Below are 23,054 nucleotides of genomic sequence, written 5' to 3'. Positions count from 1 at the left end.
AGGAGGGGAAAGCTGTATACTCATAGCTCCAATGCAATCCGTATATTTTTGGTTAAAGAAATCCATCTGTGCTGATTTCTAAACCAGGAATTTGTTGAGATAAAAGCAGTATCATTTTCATCTCATGAAGCTCTGGAACCAGAAATGTTGAAAGTGGAAGGTCCATCCACTTGGAATACATGACCACAATGCAGACCTCACAGCATGAGAACATCCTGTGATGACCAGCCACCAGAGCTTTCCCTTTAAGAGCCTATATGCCTCCATCGCCAGTAGTTGTTGACAGTGAAACTATTTGATAATTCATTGCAATTCAGCTTGGAGAGCAACCTTCAGCCTATAACCATATCTGAAAGGCAATTCACTTTGTCATGTGCATCTATGCACCTTTGCCAACTCATTCTGTGACATTCACGAGCCTGTCAGCATGCCCCAGGTTACACGTAAATGAAACAGAATTGGCTGCAGTTCAAGGGAATTGTAAATTAGCATTAGGATAATTTATATTGTGCTAAGACTCAGGAAATAATGTTGAGTATAAACTTTGACATTATTGTCAACAGAGAAGAATTTTGCTCATGGCATACCCTAGGAGAAGAAAGATCTGCTGAATCTCTTTAATAACATAGTATTAAAAGAAAACAACGCTAGACAAAAGCACTGCAATGTTAAATACCTATAAATACCTTCATTAACATTGATCTCTTCCAGTCAGTAATAGGGTTGGAAGATGTCTACCAAATTGGCATATGGCGATGTCCACAGTGAAACATCAAAATGGACGATGACATTCTCGTCGGGAGAGAAGATTTATTACAATGAAGATTTGATATTTAATATATATATTTAGATATAAAACAGAGGGAGCTTCATTACCATATTATATTGTGTCTTACACACATTGACGTGAGTAATCTGGGATGATGCACAATCAGAGGTACTCTGGGCTAAAAAAACAAACAAATTGTATTCATCGAAGAATACATAAAAGCAGTGTTGTCGTGGTGGCCATAACGCTGGCTGACTCATTGCTTTTACTCCTACCTACAGCTCAACTTGTTTTTAGTCAGCGCATACGGCATTCACACTGGCAGGATTCTAGATAGTGTCTGTAAATAACTAACGTGATATAGTCAAGGTGGCGCGTTGACAGTGAGGACGAAGGAAAGACTTGAATAACAGCAGTTTTTCAATGCCCATTCAACTCTACAAAGGCTGTTATCAGTGAACACACACACACACACACACACACACACACACACACACACACACACACACACACACACACACACACACACACACACACACCTCACTACTAGTGCATGTATATTCTTCTATTTTATTACGATTTTCCTGTATAAAATGGGGGGTCTGATGCATAAATGAAATCAATGTAGAATTCCCATTATTTTTTATATAGAATTTTTATTTATTGAATGTATGATCTGTAACATCTTTACTTCATTTATAGGTGAAACTGTGACCCTAAAGAATATCTTTGTCTCACCTCAACATCAATTTATTTTTACCCTATAATTTCAGTCTAAACAGCATTAAAAAGTTTTTATTCTAGTATTCTGAATATAATAGGTTCATTTCAGACCTTACTGCTTGATTCAAACATATCTAATCCCTGAGGTGATCTACACGTGTAAATTGAATGCAAAAAATGATTCATGCATGACCTGTTTGTAGACATTTAATCAAAGACATCAACTATTTATTGGGACACATTTACTCAGTCACTGAAATGAATGAAATTGCAGTGCAAGCATTTGAAGGTTGAAGGTGAGAGGTGACAAAGGGGCAAAAGCAAGAGTCATATCCTGAGACTTGTATGTGACAAAAACAAAATGTTTACCTAATCTGATTCTAACTGCTCATTGCAATCACATGAAATGGAAAGGAATCCGACCTTTGTTGTTTTTACAGAAGGTTAAATGCAAAGACCAGATACGCTGTGCGGCAGGTTTATTTTTAGAGTCTTTCTTTGCTGTTAAAGACATAATGACCCAGGAATGTCATAAAAAAACATTAAAGATGCATTCTGGATGATCAGAGAGTAATCCGCTGCCCCCAAACTTTGGAACTCACTACCCCCCCCTCACATCGGCATACTGGACAACCTTACAGAATTTAGCACTGCTCTTGCTCAGGCTTTACCGCTCTTTCTACTCAAGCCGTTGAAAGCCCTATTTGTCTCATGCAGACGCTAAAGAGTGCCGTGTACGTTGGTCTCAAAAGCTGTATTATTTGACGAGTTGAGAGTGAGAACTGGTTAGCATGCCACATAACTGCATTGACAATATTAGAATGTCACTCGCCTATCCCTACCGTTTTCAGCAGTCAAAAATAAAAAGGTAAAATTACCAAAAACAAAAAATCTCTCTAATGCCGTTTTTCCCTTGCATGGTCCCTACTTGACTCGGCTTTTTTTGGTTATAATAAATGTGTACCCAAGACCAAATGTACCAGAGAGCTGCCAAAACTTGGATTTGCAGATCCAAGCAGAACATATCAAAATAGACAAGGTGTTTACTGTCTGTTTTAAAGAATGTATAAATTACAAGAGGGTGTGTAGGAAAAATGTCCCGGTGTTACCTGTGCTGTCAAGTGTAAATATAATCCAGGTACACTTTAAGTACCTCATTACAAAAACCAAATACTGAATACAAGACACACGTTAATGCTAATACTGATACACACCATATGCAGAGTCAATGCTTTACTGGTGTCAAGACTACAAAAAACTAAAAAACAAATTCCTTGGTGATTATTTTTAGGTCTACTATCAGGGGACAAAAACAGCACTTCAGCATGTGTGTGAAAAGTCTTTGAGGTGAGACAATCCGCAGCATTGCTTGTTGACAGTAAGCTGGATCTGGGGAGTAAAGCTGCACTGACAGAAGTTTTCATGCCTGTTAAACTCCAATTAGCCAATTATGATTTATTGTTCTTTTTTTACATTTAAGCTTTCGGTTTCTTTCTTGTAGGAAACACATATACACTATACAAATGTGGAGGATCAGTGTGTGCCACTAACATACTGTAAAGTAAGACACATAAACATGATGCAATGTGAGCATTGCCACAGCAGTAACGCTGTTTGTGTGGACACCACACATGTTTGGCTCAGCAAGGTCTAAGTGGACAATGTGGCCCTCGCAGAAGTGATAGGGTGAAATATGCTAAATAATGAATAATATAGTTGTTAATTTATTCACTATTCAACTCTCAATTTTAATACTAATTTACAATGTTGTTTAGAATAGCTAATTACCTAAATTATGCTACGTGATAAATAGAAGGCAACAGATAGATCTCATGATCGGTGAAAGGTATCCATATTGGTCGATCTTGCTTAATAATGTTCCACAAAGAATTATACCAAGACTTATGGTTATTATTCCACTGTTATGCAAAATATTAATTTTAGTGATTTCTCCTGTTCTCGGTTACTGTACATATTTTCAAAATCATCAATCCTAAAAGCAACGCTGTTTTGTAAAATGGTACAAAAAAGGGAACGCACAAACAACAACCATCAACCATCAACCTTTTCCTTGGCCGTGCTCTGGCACAAATGGGTAAGGAATGACACACTGAAGCAGATGGAGTCTGAGCCTCTGTCGGCCTGACTGATGAGGTTTAGAGAGTCGTTAAGTGTTAGCTAAATCATTCACATCTCGTCCATCATCCCTTGAAGTGTATGTAGTAAGACCTAAAGCCCGCCTGGAGAACGGGTAGGAAGCCTCTAGAGGAGACACTCACGCAGTCACATTGTGGTATTTCATGGACTTTTAGTTCAAACCCTTGACAGTACCATGATTCAAATTACAGTTTTATTTATTTTGTTATATGTTGAGAATTTTAATAATTTCAATAATCAATTTTTTTGCAAGAATGCTATACATGTATACATGTATGTAAGGTCTGTGGAGTAAGGGTTGGCTACACCACAGATACTGAACATTCTGGGATTGGTGAGAAAAAAAAACGCTCTGGGTTGTTTGCATTTCTTTAAAACAATCACAATCATCTTGGGTTGCGCTAAGCGACAGTGCCTCTGCAAAACAGTATCAGGAAGTAACTGGATTGGTGCAACATTTGCAACCCACAAAAGAAATGTCCACATACAATATGAAACAAAGTTAACACAATACGGTGACATAATCTATTTAAATTAGCTTGATACATAGTTACACGCAATTTGGTCTTACCAGTCTATCGGCGTGTGTAGGCTACTTCGTTCATAGCAAATTCCTGCCAACTGATCCCAAAATGTCCCATTTAGATAACAAATACTGTAAACATATTATTTGTAAATCTTTACAATCATTCTCTAAAACAACCAAGCAGACCTGCCTAGTTGCCGGATGATTTACTTTCAAAACTTGCCTTTTTCAGTGTGTGGCTTGCTAGCTCAAAGTTTGAATTGTTCGTATTTGAGGGATTTTGAGAACTCCTACGTGTGGCTAACCTAGGGTGTCAAGGAATTATCCTTTAAATTTACTTCCGTTTCTGTCTGAACAGCCAGCAATGATGGCTGTTCAAGCTACATCTTAAAAATAATAACTTAGACAAATTATTGCACTCCTGTAGTAGGCCTACGTTAGCGTCACCGCTAAGAAGAGGTTATAAGGAAGTATTGGAAATGTTGTGATATAAATGGAAAAACACTGTTCTAGCAAGAAAAATGTCATAATCATCCACAGTACATGATATTTCAAGAACCGCTTCATACAAGCTTCACGATGACGGCAATTAGCTGTTAACAGACATTCACAAAGAAGTTTAGCCCCGCAACAATCTATATAAAATAACACCTTTTGGAAGTACCATTCATGATATATAGTAAAATATTAAAGTTGTGGGAAGTTTACATGGCTTAAACTGTATGTTTCCTTTGTCCCCCCATGCTGTGTCCTTTTCCTTCAGAAACATTAATTGAAACATTACGCACAGCCCACTTTTGCTGGAATAATTCCTGAACAGTTTTGTTCAAAGCTGAAAATGCATCTGTATTTGAAAGATGACATGTGTAGGTTGCTAGTGATAAAAATATTAGCTTTCAGTGCGATTAAAAAGTGTTTCAACTGTCCCGCCTCTCCCCTGATTCATTCATTTTTCTGTGTGGGGATTGGTGCAAATTAAGTACAAATCCCGAATAACTTTCCAAACCAGAATTAAAAAATACTGTTTAATATGCTTCTGATGTGGTGAATCTCTTGCAATTAAACAGACATAAATAACTATGCTATATTGTCGGTCTTATAAGACTTTGCCATAGCCTTGTTTGTTCTGTCCTTCTAAATAATCATAGGCTACTCAACGTGTAAAATAAATGGTTAGCAGCCCTAGTGAGCTTGAGTTACATCTTTGATATTAACATTGGGTAACTCAGCAAATTGTACCGAATAACATAACAAACTGTCAGTCATCAATCATTTCTCCAGTTGACCCGTTAACATTAAGGTTATAACGGTAACTCCGTTAGAAGTTTGGGACTTTCTATATTATGTCTATATAAATCTTAACTTGAATTAACAAATAAGTGGATTTAACATGTGGTGAGTTCAGACACTTTAGACGGGAAAGACGTTACCGTTTCACCGGGGAGGGCCAGGACATGCGGGGTTTCTTCAGCCCGGGTCGCAGCTTCTCTAGGGTCCGGTTGCGGCACAGGTAACGCTCGTTGTCCGAGTTGAAGCGCTGTTTGATCCGTATGTGAGTCCTGGGTTGTCGCCACAGATGTTTGGGCGGCTTGGCAAGTCCTGCTCCCTCTCTGCTCAACGTAGTACACTCCATTTTCTACTTTAGTTTGTTTTTTCTTGTTTTCAATCGGGTTTTGAATGAGGAAAAGCGTTGAGAAACGGGCTGTCTGCGAGTTTGAGGAGGAAACCCCGCGCTTTAAAGGACACAGAGCTGCGCGCGCGGCATGGTGGCTGCTGTCCACGAGTCAGAGTGCTGAAACGACTCTCAGCCTCATTCTATATCAACTCTCTCTCTCTCTCCCTCTTCCCTACTTCACTCTCTAGCATTCTCTCCTTTTGTAGTCTCTCTAATCTCACGTTCCTCATCTCGCACTCTGCCTATCTACATCATTTTAATTCCAGCTCTTTCCATTTGTTTCTCGTCCACTTTCTCGTCACCAGAATTCGTCAAAAATCTAAATCAAAATGTACTTTCTTAAATGTAAGCATTTACTGATTCTCATTGGTTTGTACTATTGTTGGTTGAATGGTTTTGGATAAGTGTGGTTGAATGGTTTTGGATAAGATGAAGAAAGTAAGTTAAACGATTAATGGGGCTCAGGAAAAGTACATCAAGTGTACTATGTTTCACTAGGATGTCTTTCCATGGAGTCCAGAATAAATAAACTAAAAACAAGCAGTCCGATGATCAACTGTAGTATAGTGTCCAGATTGCAGTTCATATTTAAATGCCTGTAGGCTTGTTTGTTGCCTTGTAAACCTAATTTGAATAGATTTCAGATAGTGGCAACATATAATACTCTTACATTCAGCATTTCTGGTAGGGATGAGGTAAATTTGCCCAAAGGTCCTGCTGACTTTGTGCAACAATTAGGATCTAATAATAGAGACTATTTGAACATTTCTGCCATTTATTGGAGGGCAATTACAGTTTGTAGAGCATAATAGCTATAAAACTTTTTGAATGGTGAATTGCTAATGTTAAAACCCCTGCCAGTACCATGATTAAAATTGCAGTTTTATTATTTATTTAGTTACATGTTGAGAATCTTAATAATTTGAGTGATCAAGAGAACTAATTATTCTGTAATTGCATGTTTTTTTGCAAGAATGCAATAGTACAGCAGGATAGAAGGAATATTTACAAGGCTATATGACACAAATGTAGGTATTGTATTTTTAGCATTTAAAAAAATCAATTTCTTATTAAACATTTTGTAACTTTTGGTCATCATTAGTTATATGTCCAGTACTGGTTGTTTTACTAGGTCACAGTATGTTTTATTTAATGAGTAGCCTACAGTACCATACCTTTATTACCTGCTGGAAAATTTGGCTATATGTTATAAATTCAGTTTGACTAGCATGACAGGAAAGGAACTTATGTGGTCACCAAGCCTTGTGCTCATCAGTCTAAAGGACTGAAGGATCTAAAATGATGGGCTAAATCATTGGCTAACAAGCTGTTCATTCAAAAAAGGTTTTCACTCTGATAAAAGAAAGAAATCATTATTACAGTATGATATATTCAACCCTCTATTTAATGTCTGGACAGCACACACATAGGCCTTTATTATAATTGAAAATGTTTAAGCATGAATACTGTACATTTTTATATGCAAGGAGAGCGAAAACAGCAAACACACACACACACACACACGCACACGAGGGAAATTGTGTGTGTGTGTGTGTGTGTGTGTGTGTGTGTGTGTGTGTGTGTGTGTGTGTGTGTTTGCATGCAGAGCTGTTAACGTTGTTGTCACTCAGAAAGCTTCAGCTGTTCAGACAGAAACCCTGCTGTTTCCTCGGTGTCTAACTGGACTGAACCAAACACAGGGTTACAAAAAGGGGAATCATAGCTAATGAACTGAGGTAACTCCACCCATTGACCTTAGAGAGACAAAGCGAGAGAGAAAGAAAAAAAAAGAAAAAAAAAGAAGAGGGCTTCTGTAGTCCATAGAAACAAGTGTAATTACTAGATTTATTTTGCTTCTTTTCCATCACAATGATTGATCAACCAAATAAATTGATGATGAAGGCCAACAGATGCTCCAAATCAAAACCAAACACACCAGAACAACAACATGATGGATTACAAAAAAAACATCTATCCTTTTCAGAAGTAAATATGCTGCATGAACATCAACAGACACCATAAAAGCTCTCAAACAATGCAGGAGTGGTACTAACAGGCACCAGTATTATAAAAGCATAACCAACAGCAGGTGCCCTTTATCTGCATAATATGCCCAGTATGTATACTAACCTGTAATATGAAAAACCAACAACATAAAAACCCAGCGATGCAAAGCAGCTTTTTGATTGTGTTTCATCAATTAATAGACGGAAAGAAGTGTACATGAGTGTCACTGACCTCTGCTCATCATGACTGGCTAGTGCTCGTCTGTAGAGAACTTCCAAACGGTCCAGAGGCAGACTGGGTGTTATAGACGTGCGCCGTCTGTCACATGGGTGCTCCTGGCAGGAGTGCCTCCTCCACAGAGGAGGCAGCAGCAGCGGCCCTGAGAAACGCCGCCGCACTGCCTGTTGTACCGCAGGCAGAGACTCCCGACGACCCTTAACCCCGAGAGGAAGGCAGAAAAAACATGAGAGTCCAAAACGTCAGTGGGATCAATGCATGAGACAGCAGGATTATATTATGTAACGCTGCAGAGTAGAAGTATGGACATGATATAGCATCAATGATATTATATAATGGTAGAACTAAAAGAAATAATACAAAAGGCCTGCAAAAGGTTTTTTCAATAATGTTCAGTTTTGGTTGAAACTCTTTAGTGAGGTGTTTATTAAACTTAATGGTTCATTTGGAGGGTGCAGTTTGTTTACAGTGCTGTTAAATTGTATTGCATTATACTGAGAGAAAACACCCATCATTATATTACAATCAAATTCATTAGCTTTCTCTAACTATGCTTGCAGCATGTCTCTATGAAAGTCTGGCAATGGATTGGCACATTATATTTTTTCTATGATCATCGAGAGCATGTTAGCATGCCAATACTAGCATTTAGCTTTAAACACCGCTGTAGACTTTTGTATATGAATATAAATATGAAGTGTACATTTTACGACATGCTGTACATCATTATAGATGTGTTTGTGAATGCACAATGTAGCCCAAGTACGTTGTGTACTTCAATCAAGTTAAACAAATGACTCAGAACTCCATTAATAAAACATAAGAGATGAGACATTGTCCCACAGAAATTATGAAATATAACCTTATCACTCACAATTACCATCTGTTTTGCAAAACACCCCTGCTGATGCATGAATATATTATGTATATATATATATTTAAATATATGGTTCAAATGAGAATCATAAGAGCTCTGCTATAACAAAATAAATACTAACATTATTCAGCTGTCTCAATTTGATGACGTTCAACAAATAAGTGAATCATTAATTCACTTACACATATCAGTCAATAGACATGTGGCATCTGCCCTTTGGGTATTGCAGGCGTGGCAAAATCAAAGTAGTTTGTTTGCCTCTATGCTTGTCCATTTAATTGTGCTTTTTGCATGTTCTCCCAGCAAATCCATTTAATATCTGATGACACACTGCAATGGCAGATTGTTGCGGTAAAAGACAACAAGCAGAGAGACTGCAACTTTGTCTGGTTTAGAAACAGCACTATGGCAAATCCAGTGTGAGCCTGTGGGTTCTACTTTAATCTAATTGCATGGCGTAATGCGCATGGTGCACATGTTTTTAGGGCATGTCCAAATCCACTTTTGCTAATTTGACCGCGAAAAAAAGGGTCCGTGCGCCTGCCGCATGGTTCAAAAGGGTTGTACTTAGTGTCTTCTTTAATTCATATTTGTGTTTTGGGCATAAAATGCAATAAACCACATAAAAGTGTCATCTCTGATTCCCTTTAACAGCCAGGGGCGTTTGTACCTTGGCACATTGCTATTATGAGGATTTGCACCTTCATATTTTTATATGTAATCTTTTGCATGTTTGTGTGCTGTTGCGCTTCCTTGTTTGATTGTGTGTGTGTGTGTGTATGTAGCAAGCATAATGTGTGCACGGTGCATATGCCTAGGCACATTTTACTAATGTAGTGTTGTTAAAATAATGAAATGCTGTGCTACTGACTTTAGACCAGGTTGTTGTTGGTCAATGGCGCTATCAATTCCCGCTGCCTCATAGCCTTTTTACAGTCGCCACAGCTGAGCAGGTGCACGCAAATGTGATGTCAAAATGACGCAGATCTCATTGGCGCACCAGGATTTAGAGTCAGGTGCAGAGGGCACGCACCACTCTATTTTTTTCAGCGGCACGCGATAAAGCGGAAACAGGATGGATGGACAAGTTTGAGGACAACCGGATGTCGGGATTCTCAGAGTGACTGAAAGTCTCTCTTGTAAACTTACTGGGTTAAGATGAGTTCTTTTATGGTGAATAAAAGGTTTGAGTCGACTAAGTAGCTCATTGAATAAAATAAAATCAAAGCATTGACGGCAATGCTGCTGCCAATTCTGCTTTGGTTTACCATTTTCTTCTTCTTCTAGTCCATAGAAATAGCAAGGTCGATAGCCTTAGTTCTTAGCGCCATCTCTGTTCAGGAGAAGACTGCAACCACCACGCAGGAGGTAAATAGTTACAGCTCTCCCATGGTGTCACAATTGCTTGCAATAGGCCGGCTGCATTAAGTATACCACACGTTTCAAGATAGCATTACGTCAAGAATTCACCTGAACACACCTCCCTGTAAGACCAGCACGCCCATTGGCGCAAAGATGGGCTCAGGTGCATTTGCTATTTAAACAACATTGGTGCTGGCTGGTCTTAAAATAGCAAAGAAACTTGCATTGGGCTTTGCGCTGTGCTGCTCAGTGCTGTGCTGCTCAGTGCTGTGCTGCGCTGGGTGCAAGATAGGGCCCTGTGTGTGTGTGTGTGTGTCTGTGAACTTCTCCTCATTGAAAAGTGTCAAATGGGGCAACGTCTAGGCCCAAGTTTGAATCCCACCAGTGGTCCTCTCAAAGATGATGACACAAAGCTACAAATTTCCCTGTAAAAGTCTGATTTTGAGATTAATGAGAAGACACATCTTATTTTTATTCATTACTTTAATGACAGATTTTAGGACCTGGACACCTTTTTCTGCATTTACTGCAGTTCGAGGCATTTATTTAAATCCAGTGACAGATGACATTTCAGTCTCTCTCTGTTTTAACATCACATTGCTATGGAGTATAGTGGTAGTACATTTGTAAATAATCTGATGTTGAATCATGACGAGAGATGAGGAGTTTTGTTTTGAAACAAAATTTTGAACTGAGCCATGTTGGTTTTAAAAAAGCTGACTTTTCAGAAGGAAACGGATCCTCTTCCTCTTTCTCTCTCTCTCTATCTCTCTCATCCTGCCACTCTTAAGCTGGTTTAATAAAGGAAAACAAACCAAATATAATCATTGAGAAAAGTGTATAATTTGACACTTTTGTTAATGATTATTTTTACTGCTTTTCCTTTAAAGTAGCCCCAAAAAACCATGCTCATTTTGGCCCAGGCTCCGGCAGCTCAGAGCCTCTGTTTCCTTTGAGCAAAGTGGTGAGAGAGAGCAAGGTGCTGGATATTGATCTGCCATCCTGGACGCTGCAACAAAAATTCTTATTTCCCTGCTTGGTGCCGTCAAGCATCAAAAACGTCATAGCAGGCCTGCCATGCACCTCAAGCTACAATACACACCGTCATCTCAGACAGTCTCTGGTCCTATTGGATATCGATCGTCTTTTAAGCCCACATTAAGGTGCTCAGACTAATGGAAAGTTTGAACATCTACAATTCCATCTGCTGATCAAGGCCGTATTATAAGTGCAAAAGCTTCTTGAGTTGTGGCCAAGAATGAACTGTCAAGCTAATCATTGAGCAAATGAAGAGAGGCTCAAGAATCCTTTTCAGTGACAACAGATTACTTTGTTTGTTTCTTAGTTTACTATAGTTCTGCTAGTATACAAACTTTAATTACATTTTATCTAATTTAATAAAAACCTTGTTTGAAAGTGAAATGTTCTGACGAGTAGTCAATCAAATCACACTTGCACACTTCCTATACGTTTACATTCACTGCATGTTACTTAGAGAAATCAGGTTATGCAAACCATTGTAACCATGCAACCAATCAGTAATGCTATTTCTCTTCTACCACAACCTTATTTTGGAAGCATTACTTCTCTTTTTGAGAGCTTGTGTCAGAGAGCTGAACACCGTTTTTTATCACAGCAATGTTGCTGAGTCTAACATTCAAATGTCCAGCAGTGGACATTTCTGGGGTGTCTTTGTATTAGTGTAGGTTTTAGTTTGAGTTTAGATGGAACTATTTTAAATATTAATTTTAGATTTGGCTTCTACGGTTAAGTTTATATTTATTTTGTTAGAATTTCAGTTTTTATGATGCAAATCCTGTAGCTACTGGAATTATGTGAATGTAACATCAGGTTATTAAGTTAGAGAAGTGAAAATTTAGTAGATCTTTTTCAAATAGCTATGGAAGCGTTTTACATTGTAAGGAAAAGGTTAACGAAGATAAAGCAACAAACTGGTCACACAAAGAGTTGCAGGCGACAAGTTCTTATTGCAGTCTGGACAAACTTCAGAAGTGTGCTTTATTGCACCTGTAACCCTACTAGACAGTGATAACACTGTCCTGTACTGATAGAACCTGGAGTACACATCTAATTTACTCACTACTGGAAGTTGACAAAAAGGGGGCACTAAATTTAACTTTAAGCTATTTCAAAACATTGAGATAATCCTACTTGCACTGTTGCATCATCATATGGAAACACACTGTTGCAATTATGTCATCACATCCTAAGTCCTAGACTATGCACATGAAACATTTGTTTCTTATACATTTGAAAATAGCATACCAAAAGCCTTTCTATATGTGCATTCCAAGTGGAACAATTCAACAGAAGGCCCACAATCTGTTGCAGCAAATTAAGTTTTAGTGCAGTTCGAGCTTCTCTTAATTTCTTCTCCATTACAGTAGTTTGTTTATTTTCATTTTGGATTTATTATCTGACAAATCTTGATTTCTGCTGTTTCTGTGCTGTAGTCAATTAGCCTGTTGTGTAAATGTGGCAATTCCCCCGATAAATGCAGTAAATCAAAGCTCTAGTGTCACTAAACAGATCCTTGTGGTTTGGCTCTAGACAGCTTCCACCAATCATTTTCTTGCAAAACAACACAGACAATTGCTGTCATAATTCCGCCTTCTGTGGTCGAAATAAACAAGTTGATGGTGCACTGTTCATTTCACAGGGCTTATTTCGTACCTTGGTTGTCTTCATATTCTCTTTAACAGGTGTTTTTTCTTTTTCTTTTTAACTGCTCTTTAATGGTTTACGTAGAGCAATTTGAACTGCCTTGATGCTATATAAGTAAAGCTGCCTTTCCTTGATACCAATGGGTCTGATTGATTTCTCCCCACAGTGCAGTTTTTTTTTTTTGCTAGAATCTGACGTCTTGGTCGAAATAAAAATGAAAGCTATATCACCGTAGAGCATGTAAGCCATCAAAGTGAGTAGTGTGTGTGTTGAGTGCTAACGGTGGTAGCTCAGACAGTATATACATACAGTATTTCTCCATACACGGACACACACAAAGACAAGTAATCAGAGATGATGAGAGCATTTCATCAGGACACGTTTCTCCACCAAAGCCATTGCTGTTTTCCTAATTGGAAAAATGAATTTTAAATCATACTAATGGTGAGAGGAGTGGTGCTGGATAAACGTTCCCACTGTGCGATTGACGTGTGATATGTGTGAGCGAACAGACAGCCAGAAAAAGCCTGTCTCGGATACAAAGCTGGTAACAGTCACCTGTATGTGTAATGACACCCGGGGGTGCAAAGAGTATGATTAACGTTGCTCCATAAATAGAGCCACTCTCCAATCAACCTTCTACCTCTCTGTGAAGGTGTGCGTGTGCCATGATTAACGCTGCAGGCTGACAGAAACAGAATGTTTTCCTGAAAAATAGATTTACTTTAACTTACTAGTACAGTGCCGTTTAATATGTGCTGGTTTGGAACGAGCCAAATGCTTAATGGACTCGTGGCAGTTTGCTACCCACCTGGCCCATGAGAGCTAATCAGCACCTATCTGCGATAATCAACCACCATAACCGGACTGTTTGTTTGTGTGTGCGTGTGTGCATTTGAATGTGTGTGCAGAAAGAGAGAGAGAGAGATTTAGGTTTATTTTATTAGGACCATGCAAATTAATCAACATTTCTGTAAATGCACCAGTGTTAGCCAGTTGGCTAATTTTCAACTGTAGAGAGAGAGAGAGAGAGAGAGAGAGAGAGAGAGAGAGAGAGAGAGAGAGAGATCTCATTTCATATGATCGTGAACGAATTTTACATTTCAGCAGAGGTGTTAATTTTAATAACTGTAAAGAAGGGGGATTTGATTCGCAGGGGTATTTTGACGACAGTATTGTTATTAGTGTTGTAAATTAGTAGTAGACTTTAATTAACCCGGGGTGAGTCTGATGAAAAGTGCAATGTCGGCCCGGTTCAACTCTGAGATGTCTTTGCTTTGTGCAATTCTGTGAAGGAATAATCTCAGAGATTACGTTATGTTCTGCCACTGTTTAGAAGTAAATGTAGGCTACAGCTCACTGCAATTTAATACTATATATTGGCTGGCCTTATATCCTGCAATCAGGTAGCTAACTTCGGAAGCAGGAAAAGAGTCAAAGGCGGAAACACCCCCGCCCCCCTCTCCACTGTTGTAAAGCAATCTGTATGTGGCGTCTGCATGTGACATGCAGGTTACCTTACCCCCAAACAGGGACACACATACATACAAACAGATACGTCTCACTTAATTAAATAGACACCGTTAAAGTATACACAGCAGCCAGAGGTAAAGCTGTTGGGGTTTATAGTGTCAGCTCAATTTCTTGAAACTTTTCTGTGATAATAAATAGACCAACCAGAAAGTACCAGTCAGAAATCAAATATAAAGCATAACGTAAATGTTCACGAAATAATTGTGCATTTATGCATTTCAGAGCTCCCTTAATGCTGAATAAGTCACAGATCCAGAAAGAAGTACTGTAATGAAGGAAAATGTCTTCTTGTAGAAATTAGCGGTTGAATTTTACAACAAGGCACTGACACTGAGGTCATGTCTACGGAGAGGGAACTTCTTTTGTTTTTTCAGCTTTCTCTTTTACACAGGAATTTTAGTTTTTAGAAGAGTTAACTTTCTTAAAACAGGCTCCAGAGTGTATTTTAATTATTTTTTTGGGGCAGTGAAAATGGCTCTGGCTTCAGATCACTGACTTGTGCTTTGTTGTGTATGCTCACTGAAAAGGCTTTTGCCTTTAAAGCAGACACAGTAGACTAGTAGCAGTAGCAGTAGACTTACGTTTGTGTAACACCTCTGTGTGGATGGGTAAAAATTCTGCTTTCAAAAATGTAATATCAGATGCAGCTTTAGTTTGTTTTATAGGTTACTGGCAGGAATCTGACTGAGGCAGCGTACTTACATTAGGGACAGATAAACAGAGACTCTTTTCATTCAGTTATAATCGCCAAATATGCCCTTGAAAATGCATTTACCAAAACAGTCTTTGAAGCTTTATTTGATGTAAGATAATAAATTAAAAGCCATTTGCAATGCTTCTAGCGTACAACTGATGTGCCTGACTAGTTCATTATCAGACACCTATTGTGAGTGTTTGTATGTGTGTGTGTGTGTGTGTGTGTGTGTGTGTGTGTGTGCGAGTGTGTGTGTTTGTGTGTCTTTATTAACTGCGAACAAATCCCTGAAGTAAAGATAAAACCTTTATGGCCCTGCAATAATTCCTAACCCATTCCTCATTAGACAGAGAGACAGGACGTGATGCACAGCTGCTGCTGCAGCAGTGTGTGTGTGTGTGTGTGTGTGTGTGTGTGTGTATGTGTGTGTATATGCGTGCGTGCATTTGTGCGTGCGTGTGTGTGTGTAAGAGGGGAAGCGATGAACATTATTTACCTCAATCCGAGACATTTGTGCTGGTTGTTTGTTGCAGCAGCTGAAACAAAAAAACAAAGAGAGGTAGTTTTAAAATTAAATCAAAATTTATATTATAAAATGCATCACAAATTTGACTTTATTTGTGTCAGTTACAAACTGCAGCAGCTCCAGGGGGGGACACAACACGAGGCGCTGAACCAGAGATTTGTATACGTAGAGTCAGTTTTAATTACTGCTCAAGAAATGAAGGCCATGGCTTATTAAACCTCATAGGGTAGAATTGTCCATTCAATCTACTATTTAGTTTAATCTTTGTACAAACATCATAAATCACAACAAGGAAACCTTCAATAAAAATGTTTTATTAACGCACAGCCTCTTAAACTGTCAACTGTATCAAGTTATAAGACATTCATTTACAAGAAAAAACTCTAACACTAAGGCTCTGTGTGCTTCCGTTCTGTGTCTTTTATATTAAAATCATTTAATCTGCAAATTATGTTATTGATTACTCAACTAATGATTTCTCTATAAAATGCCCTTTGTAATTTCCCACACGACCAAATCCAAATATATCAAGTTTACAATCATGTATGAAAAAAAGCATAAAATCTTCACATTTAATAAACTAAAACTAGCAAATGTTTGTCTTTTTTGCTATAACCCTTGTATTGTCTTCACTTTCGGGACCCTCTCGTATCTCTCTGGTCAAATTGACCCGTGACTTATTTGGGGTTTTAAAAACAATTCGGAAATAAAATTTTACTTCATAACCCATTAACAAATATTGTCTTTATCTCAATTTCAAACAATTGAGATAACATATATGTTTAGGGAATGCAATCAGTCTCTACTAAAAGAAAATTATAAATGGAAGTGTTATTTGGTTTTTGTCATTAGGTTATAATGCATGTTAAAAATCAATATAGAAAAAACATAAGCGGTCTTATCCAGAATAATTTTCTGAATTGAGTCAGGAATACATGTTTATCACAGAAAATAAGGTAAGGCCATTGATTTTCAGGTAGAAAAAAATGAATCCTTTTACACAATTTTACTTATACATTTTTCTTCTTGTAAACATTGGAAATGGGTCAATTTGACCCGAATACCATACAAGGGTTAAAAAAGGTTATTTGATTTTCAAAATAGTTGCTGTTTTGCTTTTTTTTTTATACAAATCCATCTGAAACTTGCAGTATTTGTTTTTATTTCTTTTGCCTCCAAGAACTAAAATCCTCAGCTTGAAATACTTTCATATGCTCAGTCAGACCTTTTTGAACCGCAACTCTTCCTAGTTTCTTTTGAAAGCTTCAGCCACATTTTTTATACACATTTTTTATAGTTGTGTTTCACTTCTTGGCATAACAACCACGAGTAAACCTATCTGACAGTAGGCAAGCTTTATAAAACTAATTTTCTGTCATACTTGCTGAAACTGAACCTATGTTTGAGTAGAACTACATAAAGCAGGTAATTAAAAAAAAAAAAAAAAAAAAACAACTCTTCTGGCACCGCCTACAGCCTGTAGTGCGATTTACAAAAATCCACAGCTCCCTGTTCAGATGCAGGAGTAATTCAGGGCCAGGGTGGCGGTTCTAACTGTGTGTCAATCCCTGCTCATGGACACGCAGTCCAGGAGACCGTTTTGGGCTTTAACGTGAAGGGGGGAGGGACTAAGAAGTTGTTGATGTTCATTTTTTTGGGCTAAGTCCTGGATCTTCACAATCAAACCTACAGCACCTTTAAGTAGGGGTGAACGATTAATCACAAATTCATGAAGCAGTTATCAATGTGTTTTTTCTCATAATCCTGTTGATAGGCCTACGTTCTCCTTAAACACATTCCTCCACGTGTCGGACTTCTTGGCCGCGTTGAAAGCATAATGGATAATAACTCAAACACAGAGTCGAGTCAACAGAGCAACTTGTGCCCAAAAGAAACACAGTGTCCGTCGTCTGGAAACATTTTGGTTTCAGAAAAGATGATTTAGAACATTAATTCTAAACATTAATTATCGTTTATTTATTGTTATCAAGGTCAAATTATGTTGATTGTAGGTCATATCGTGCAGCTCCTTGAAGGATGAAGAGTTTCTTAGGAGTGTTCCAACAAGGAGCTGTCATTAATGTCGATTGTTATTTTTCTGAAATGACAACTACCCTGATCCCAACAAATGGCGGTCCGTCTGCGGCTGCAGGACACCACCACTGTTTCAGTTTGACTGTTGAAAATTGTGAGAGAGATAATTCAAAAAGTTATTTAAAGTATTTAAAAGCAGGCTAGCTGCTCATTAACTAACGCTAGCTTCCATGCTACATAAATAAGACGGACAGAGTCGTCCCTCATCTGGCCATAGAACCCTGCTGTCCCCGGCCGTCCTGTTGGCTCACAGCTCCACAGACTAAGTCCACAGGTACAAATTAGTTTTGCACCAAATGTATCGCAAGAAGTGTCGCAAAAGTCGATGCGTACAGACTCGCCACTGTGTGACGCGAGAGAGCACACTGCAGTGACAGATTTGAGAGGTCGTAATCACTGAGTTGTGGATGTGATGGAAAATGAACCAGAGAAAAAAAAAAGTACACGAGTAAATGTTGCACTACAAGCTTACAGCTGTCATTGTGTTCATAGAAATATCAATTTACAAATTTATGAATATTTTCTACAAGTGCAAATTTGAATTTACAAGTTCAGATTTTTTTCTACAAGCTCTTTTGTTTTTTTTTCTTTGTGTGACTTCAAATTCGGATCACATCTGTGCAAATTTTTATTTTTAACAGTGCACATTTTATTTTTACAAGTGCAAATTTGAACAGTTTTTGTTCTGCAAGTTCTCACATATTCTTCAAGCGCTTACCCTTTGCACCATATTTACCTTCTTATATTTTCTATTTGTTCAATATTAATAATTTACAATTTACAACAGTGACCCTGCTTTTAATGCTTTTAATTTAACTATTTTCACAATGACTAGCAGCATGATATATTACACATCTCATAATATCTTGTGCTGCAATGAAGTTAAAGTTCACTGTGTGTGTTGTGTGAACCCTACTGTCCTGGCACAGCAGAGTTTGTAATGATTAACTATCTCAACAGCGGTGTCCTTGTCTTAAATTCTACAACCAGCCATCATAAAGTGAACACCCAAGGCGTCTTGTGATGCTCTCATTGACGCACATCAGATAGGTCTGTTAAGATTTGAGGTGATAAGGACCTTCTGAGCAATGTTCAAGAGCTTTACTGCAGAATGAGAGTCATAACCTTCACCCTCACAAACCACACATCTCTACGAACATATACAGTACTATCATTATGATTGAAATGTCTTACCTGTGCAGTAAAATTATGTTAAAGAAATAGTTTTGCATTGCCTTGCCGAAGACAAGTGACTGCTCCTGGCCAACAAATAGTCTGATACATTACTCAAAACCATAACTTTACACACAATAATGAGCTTTACAGGTGGCAGATTTTGTTACTTTTGCACAGTGCCAAGCTGTTTTCTCCTGTTCCAAGTCTTTGTGCTAAGCTAAGCTAACCCAGCTTCATGTTTAGCATACAGATATGAAAGTATCAATCCTCTCATCTAACACTCAGAAAGAAATCCCAAAATGCATTATTAATGCTTAAACAATTTCTGGTATATATTCTTGCACATAGCCTACTAGTACACACTACATTTTGGAAATATTTGTTATTGCACTTGTCTTGGACAATGGCAATGTAGCATTACACATTGTACTTGTATAATGATGCATGTGATACATAAAAATGTGCTTTGATGTCATTTGTGTCATCGTGTTCCAAAAACCTTCATTAACATAGCACAACGTGTTAAGTTAAACTTCAAATAGTTTTCAGACTTTAGAGAGAGATGTCTGAAGTCAACTGTGGCCAAATACCTTTGAACGCCACGCCATTGTTACACAAGGAGCTTAGTGAAACCCACATGTAGTTTTCTAGCTTAAACTGAGTGACTGAGTTACTCACTCAGACAAACAGAGGATACACAGTTCCTTTGGACAGTAATCGCTAAGGAGCGAGCTGTTTTTTTACTCTGCTTGGGTCTCTACTTCACAATCATTTCTTTAAGTGGATCAGTACAGTATAATCTTATCTGTCACCGATTTGTTCTTGAGTTTTAAACCATCAACTCTGCATTCTGTTAAACACGACAGCTATGACAAATGTCATCATTTCTGCAACTGGACAGCGTAAAGCTTTAAACCATCTTTCAAAAACAGTAAATACACTTCAGAAAAAAACTGCTGCGTTGAGAAACTTCAGAACTGACAAATACAGTCTGAAATGTAGTCACCAGTATAACAAAAGCCCAAGGTTGTTTTTTCTTCTCACCAGTGATTTCTAAAGAAGCGACCAGAGAAATGTTTTTTTTTTTCTGTAGAATTACCAGTGAGTCATGCAGACAGACAAAAGCAGACTTAGGCATGGGCTCTGCAAATGTTTGCAGATAAACCACCCTCAGATGGTGATGGATGATAAGGGAAGGAGGAGGCAGCGCAGTGCTGCCTGGAGCAGCACGCCATCTAATGGACACGGAGAGGACGTGGACAATGGAAAATTGATGACTAAAGCATTCCCTCAAGTATTTCACCTGAGACAAACAGGTCTGATAGAATAACTTTAACTGTGAAAATGCTCCGTGCAGAATAACTATTGGTCTGTTAGTGTGAAGGTAAGCACAGCAGGTGCAGTAAAAAAAATACAATATAGCTCACTGAATGAGTTCATCACATTTTCCTTTAAGGTTGAAACAGGTCTGACAAAAACTCCTCAAAATCTTCATGTGTGCATGCATGTGTGTGTGTGTGTGTGTGTGTGTGTGTGTGTGTGTGTGTGTGTGTGTGTGTGTGTGTGTGTGTGTGCACGCGCATGAGAGAGAGAGAGAGAGAGAGAGAGGTCAAAAGTTTCTCTCTTTAACTGAATAAAAGAAAAGAGAGATTTAATGAAAGAAACAAAGAGGTGAAACTACCAGTATGTCAAAAAGTGGAGAGACTGTGTGTGTGTGTGTGTGTGTGTGTGTGTGTGTGTGTGAGTGTGTGTGTGGGCTACAGAGACAGTATGAAGGAAGTAGATATGGAGGAAGGAAGGAGATAAAGACAGGAGGAGGGAATGCGTAAATATTTTAGGGAAATACATTCCATGTGGGTTAGCTCACAAAGTTGAATTATGCCAACAGTTTAACAGACACAGTCCTGCTTACATACAAACAACACAACTGTAAACTACTACAGCTGAATATGCTAAGCAGATCTTAAAATAAACACTTTAGTGGATATTCATGAGAAAAAGTATTACAGTCATAATATATTGAATACTCTGGCAAACTTCCATTGAAGTATTTCATGTTTTTTAACTTTTTTTTTTTACAGTCAATGATTTTTACAGGAACATAATGGGATGACAGGAAATATGCTGTTAAGCAATACAAACACACTGTTGAATATAATGAATGTATAATAGGGATTAGATATTACATTAATGGTGCTTATATAAGTCAAATTATCAAAGTAAGTCTGAGTATCACATAGCGTTATGTATGTAATCTGCAGGGATAGTACTAACTCCCATAGTGAAATCCATGATTTTTCATAATTTTCTGTTCCCAGAAGCAAACTGTCAGAACTTACACATGACATATATTGGCTGCCTCTACGCGGATCTACCGTCACGTCACAGTTTTGAAGTTTAATTGTAAAGATTTATTTTTACTCACCGCAGCGGCCGTCTTCTCTCGCGGGGTTTTCCTCGCTGGGAAATCCCACTGGACCTGCTGCGGGTGTCCGTCAGGTAATGCTGCTGCGGTTATGGATCTTTTCCATTTTATTGCCGCTGATTAGTTAGTTTAGACTTCAAACTCTGCAACATACAGCGCTGCGTGCCTGCGTGCCCGGTCAGCCGTCACTGTGACGTCGACGCACCGCCGGATCACATGACAGGAAGTGCAGCTGTGGGACTTAAAGTTTTAAACAACACTGACGACGAGGTCTGCTGTGGCTTTCAAACCTGGTTACTGCTCACACACACACACACACATTCTCTTTTTTTGTTCATGTATCATTTATTTAGGTCATAAAGGCTTCCTTGCATGTTGTTTTTACTGTCATTCCTCTTTCTTCATCTATCGAACCATCCAGCCATTCATGTCTCCCCTGAAACAATTGGACTGAAATAAGGGCTCCCTTACACTCACAGATGATATTCAGATGTATGTCAATCAGATCGATTAGCCAAAGAAGTTACGCCAGTATGTCAGATGTCTACTTCTACTTATGTTTTCGCTGGAAATGTTTAAGTGATGTTACACACGTAGACGCTGAGACAACGAGATCACTCTTAGTCAAAACACTAAGTTTGGCAACGGTGCCACAGTCCTCTTACTGGCTCTGACCTTTTAGGGTAACCCTCACTATCAAACCCTGCAGACGACATGCTATATTTCTTGAATGTGAGTCATCTATCTGGACAAACTTAACATATTAAAGTGTTGGTCACAGGCCAACAGACAGAGGGCTGGGTGGTTCTTCTGAACATAACATCAATCTGAGTCTGGGATCACAACAACCAGTGACAGAGGCGTCATTAGGCCTGGGTGTCCCTGGCTACAGCCCCGAATGTTTTATGTATAGCCCCGGATATATCATCCTGTCGCTCTGATGTCATTTTTTTGTATAATAGAATAAAAAAAGCCCCAAAAGGGCACATGCAGAAAGCACGTATTTTCCAAGGCACTCCCAGTGCTTACATTTTTTTGTAGAACTTAAGGTAGAAGTGTAACTTTGTGCAGCAGCCAAACAGCCACAGATGGGATGAGTTATATTTTGAATGGGCACAAAGTTTTGAACATTAGAAGAACTCTTGTTCAAACACATCTGAAATAATAGAGTGCAGGGGTTTATCAATGCATTAACTCAGATTGAATTAAAAAAGTCAATCTACAGAGGAATACATTTGAAAGCAACACAGAATGCTTAAGAGCCTTACTGCAATATATTCCATTATGTTTTTGTATTTGGATTGTAATCTTTGTTCCTTTTACACAAAGATATTTCCATCATACATTAATTCAGAAAAAGGGGTATAACAATTCACCACATTCTAGGAGAAGAGGTGTTTTATGCTCAACCCCAACCCCAATATCATAAGTCAACACACAAATCTGGAACCTTGGCTTTTGGTTTGCCAGGCCAGTTAGGATTAGACCAAATGTTGGTGCTATTTAACCTACAACTACAAACTGGGCAGCTAAAATAAACATGAACTGGCTATTAACAAGCTGGGCAAGCCAATCTCAGTTTTGCATG

General features: G+C 38.4%; 1 protein-coding gene across 4 annotated transcripts in view; it reads right to left on the bottom strand.

Annotated features, from left to right (window-relative positions):
- LOC117950299 (cAMP-specific 3',5'-cyclic phosphodiesterase 4C-like) overlaps positions 1 to 21,664 on the bottom strand; it is a 93,559-nt gene extending 71,895 nt beyond the window's left edge. For 2 of the 4 annotated variants that reach the window (XM_034881201.1, XM_034881205.1), the window contains exons 1-3: positions 21,467 to 21,664; positions 15,742 to 15,781; positions 8,089 to 8,291 (exon numbers count right to left, since the gene is read on the bottom strand). In XM_034881201.1, coding sequence (XP_034737092.1) covers positions 8,089 to 8,291; positions 15,742 to 15,756 — 218 coding nt within the window. In that variant the 5' untranslated portion in view covers positions 15,757 to 15,781; positions 21,467 to 21,664. Of the gene's footprint in view, positions 1 to 5,605; positions 5,930 to 8,088; positions 8,292 to 15,741; positions 15,782 to 21,466 lie in introns of those variants that run through there. The other 2 variants (XM_034881204.1, XM_034881207.1) reach the window with 2 other exon arrangements.
- Positions 21,665 to 23,054: the final 1,390 nt, after the last annotated feature.

The sequence above is a fragment of the Etheostoma cragini genome, chromosome 9, assembly GCF_013103735.1.
Source record: "Etheostoma cragini isolate CJK2018 chromosome 9, CSU_Ecrag_1.0, whole genome shotgun sequence".
Taxonomy (NCBI): Eukaryota; Metazoa; Chordata; class Actinopteri; order Perciformes; family Percidae; genus Etheostoma; species Etheostoma cragini.
Note: the sequence above shows the minus strand (reverse complement) of the source record. Positions and strands in the feature narration are given on the sequence as shown.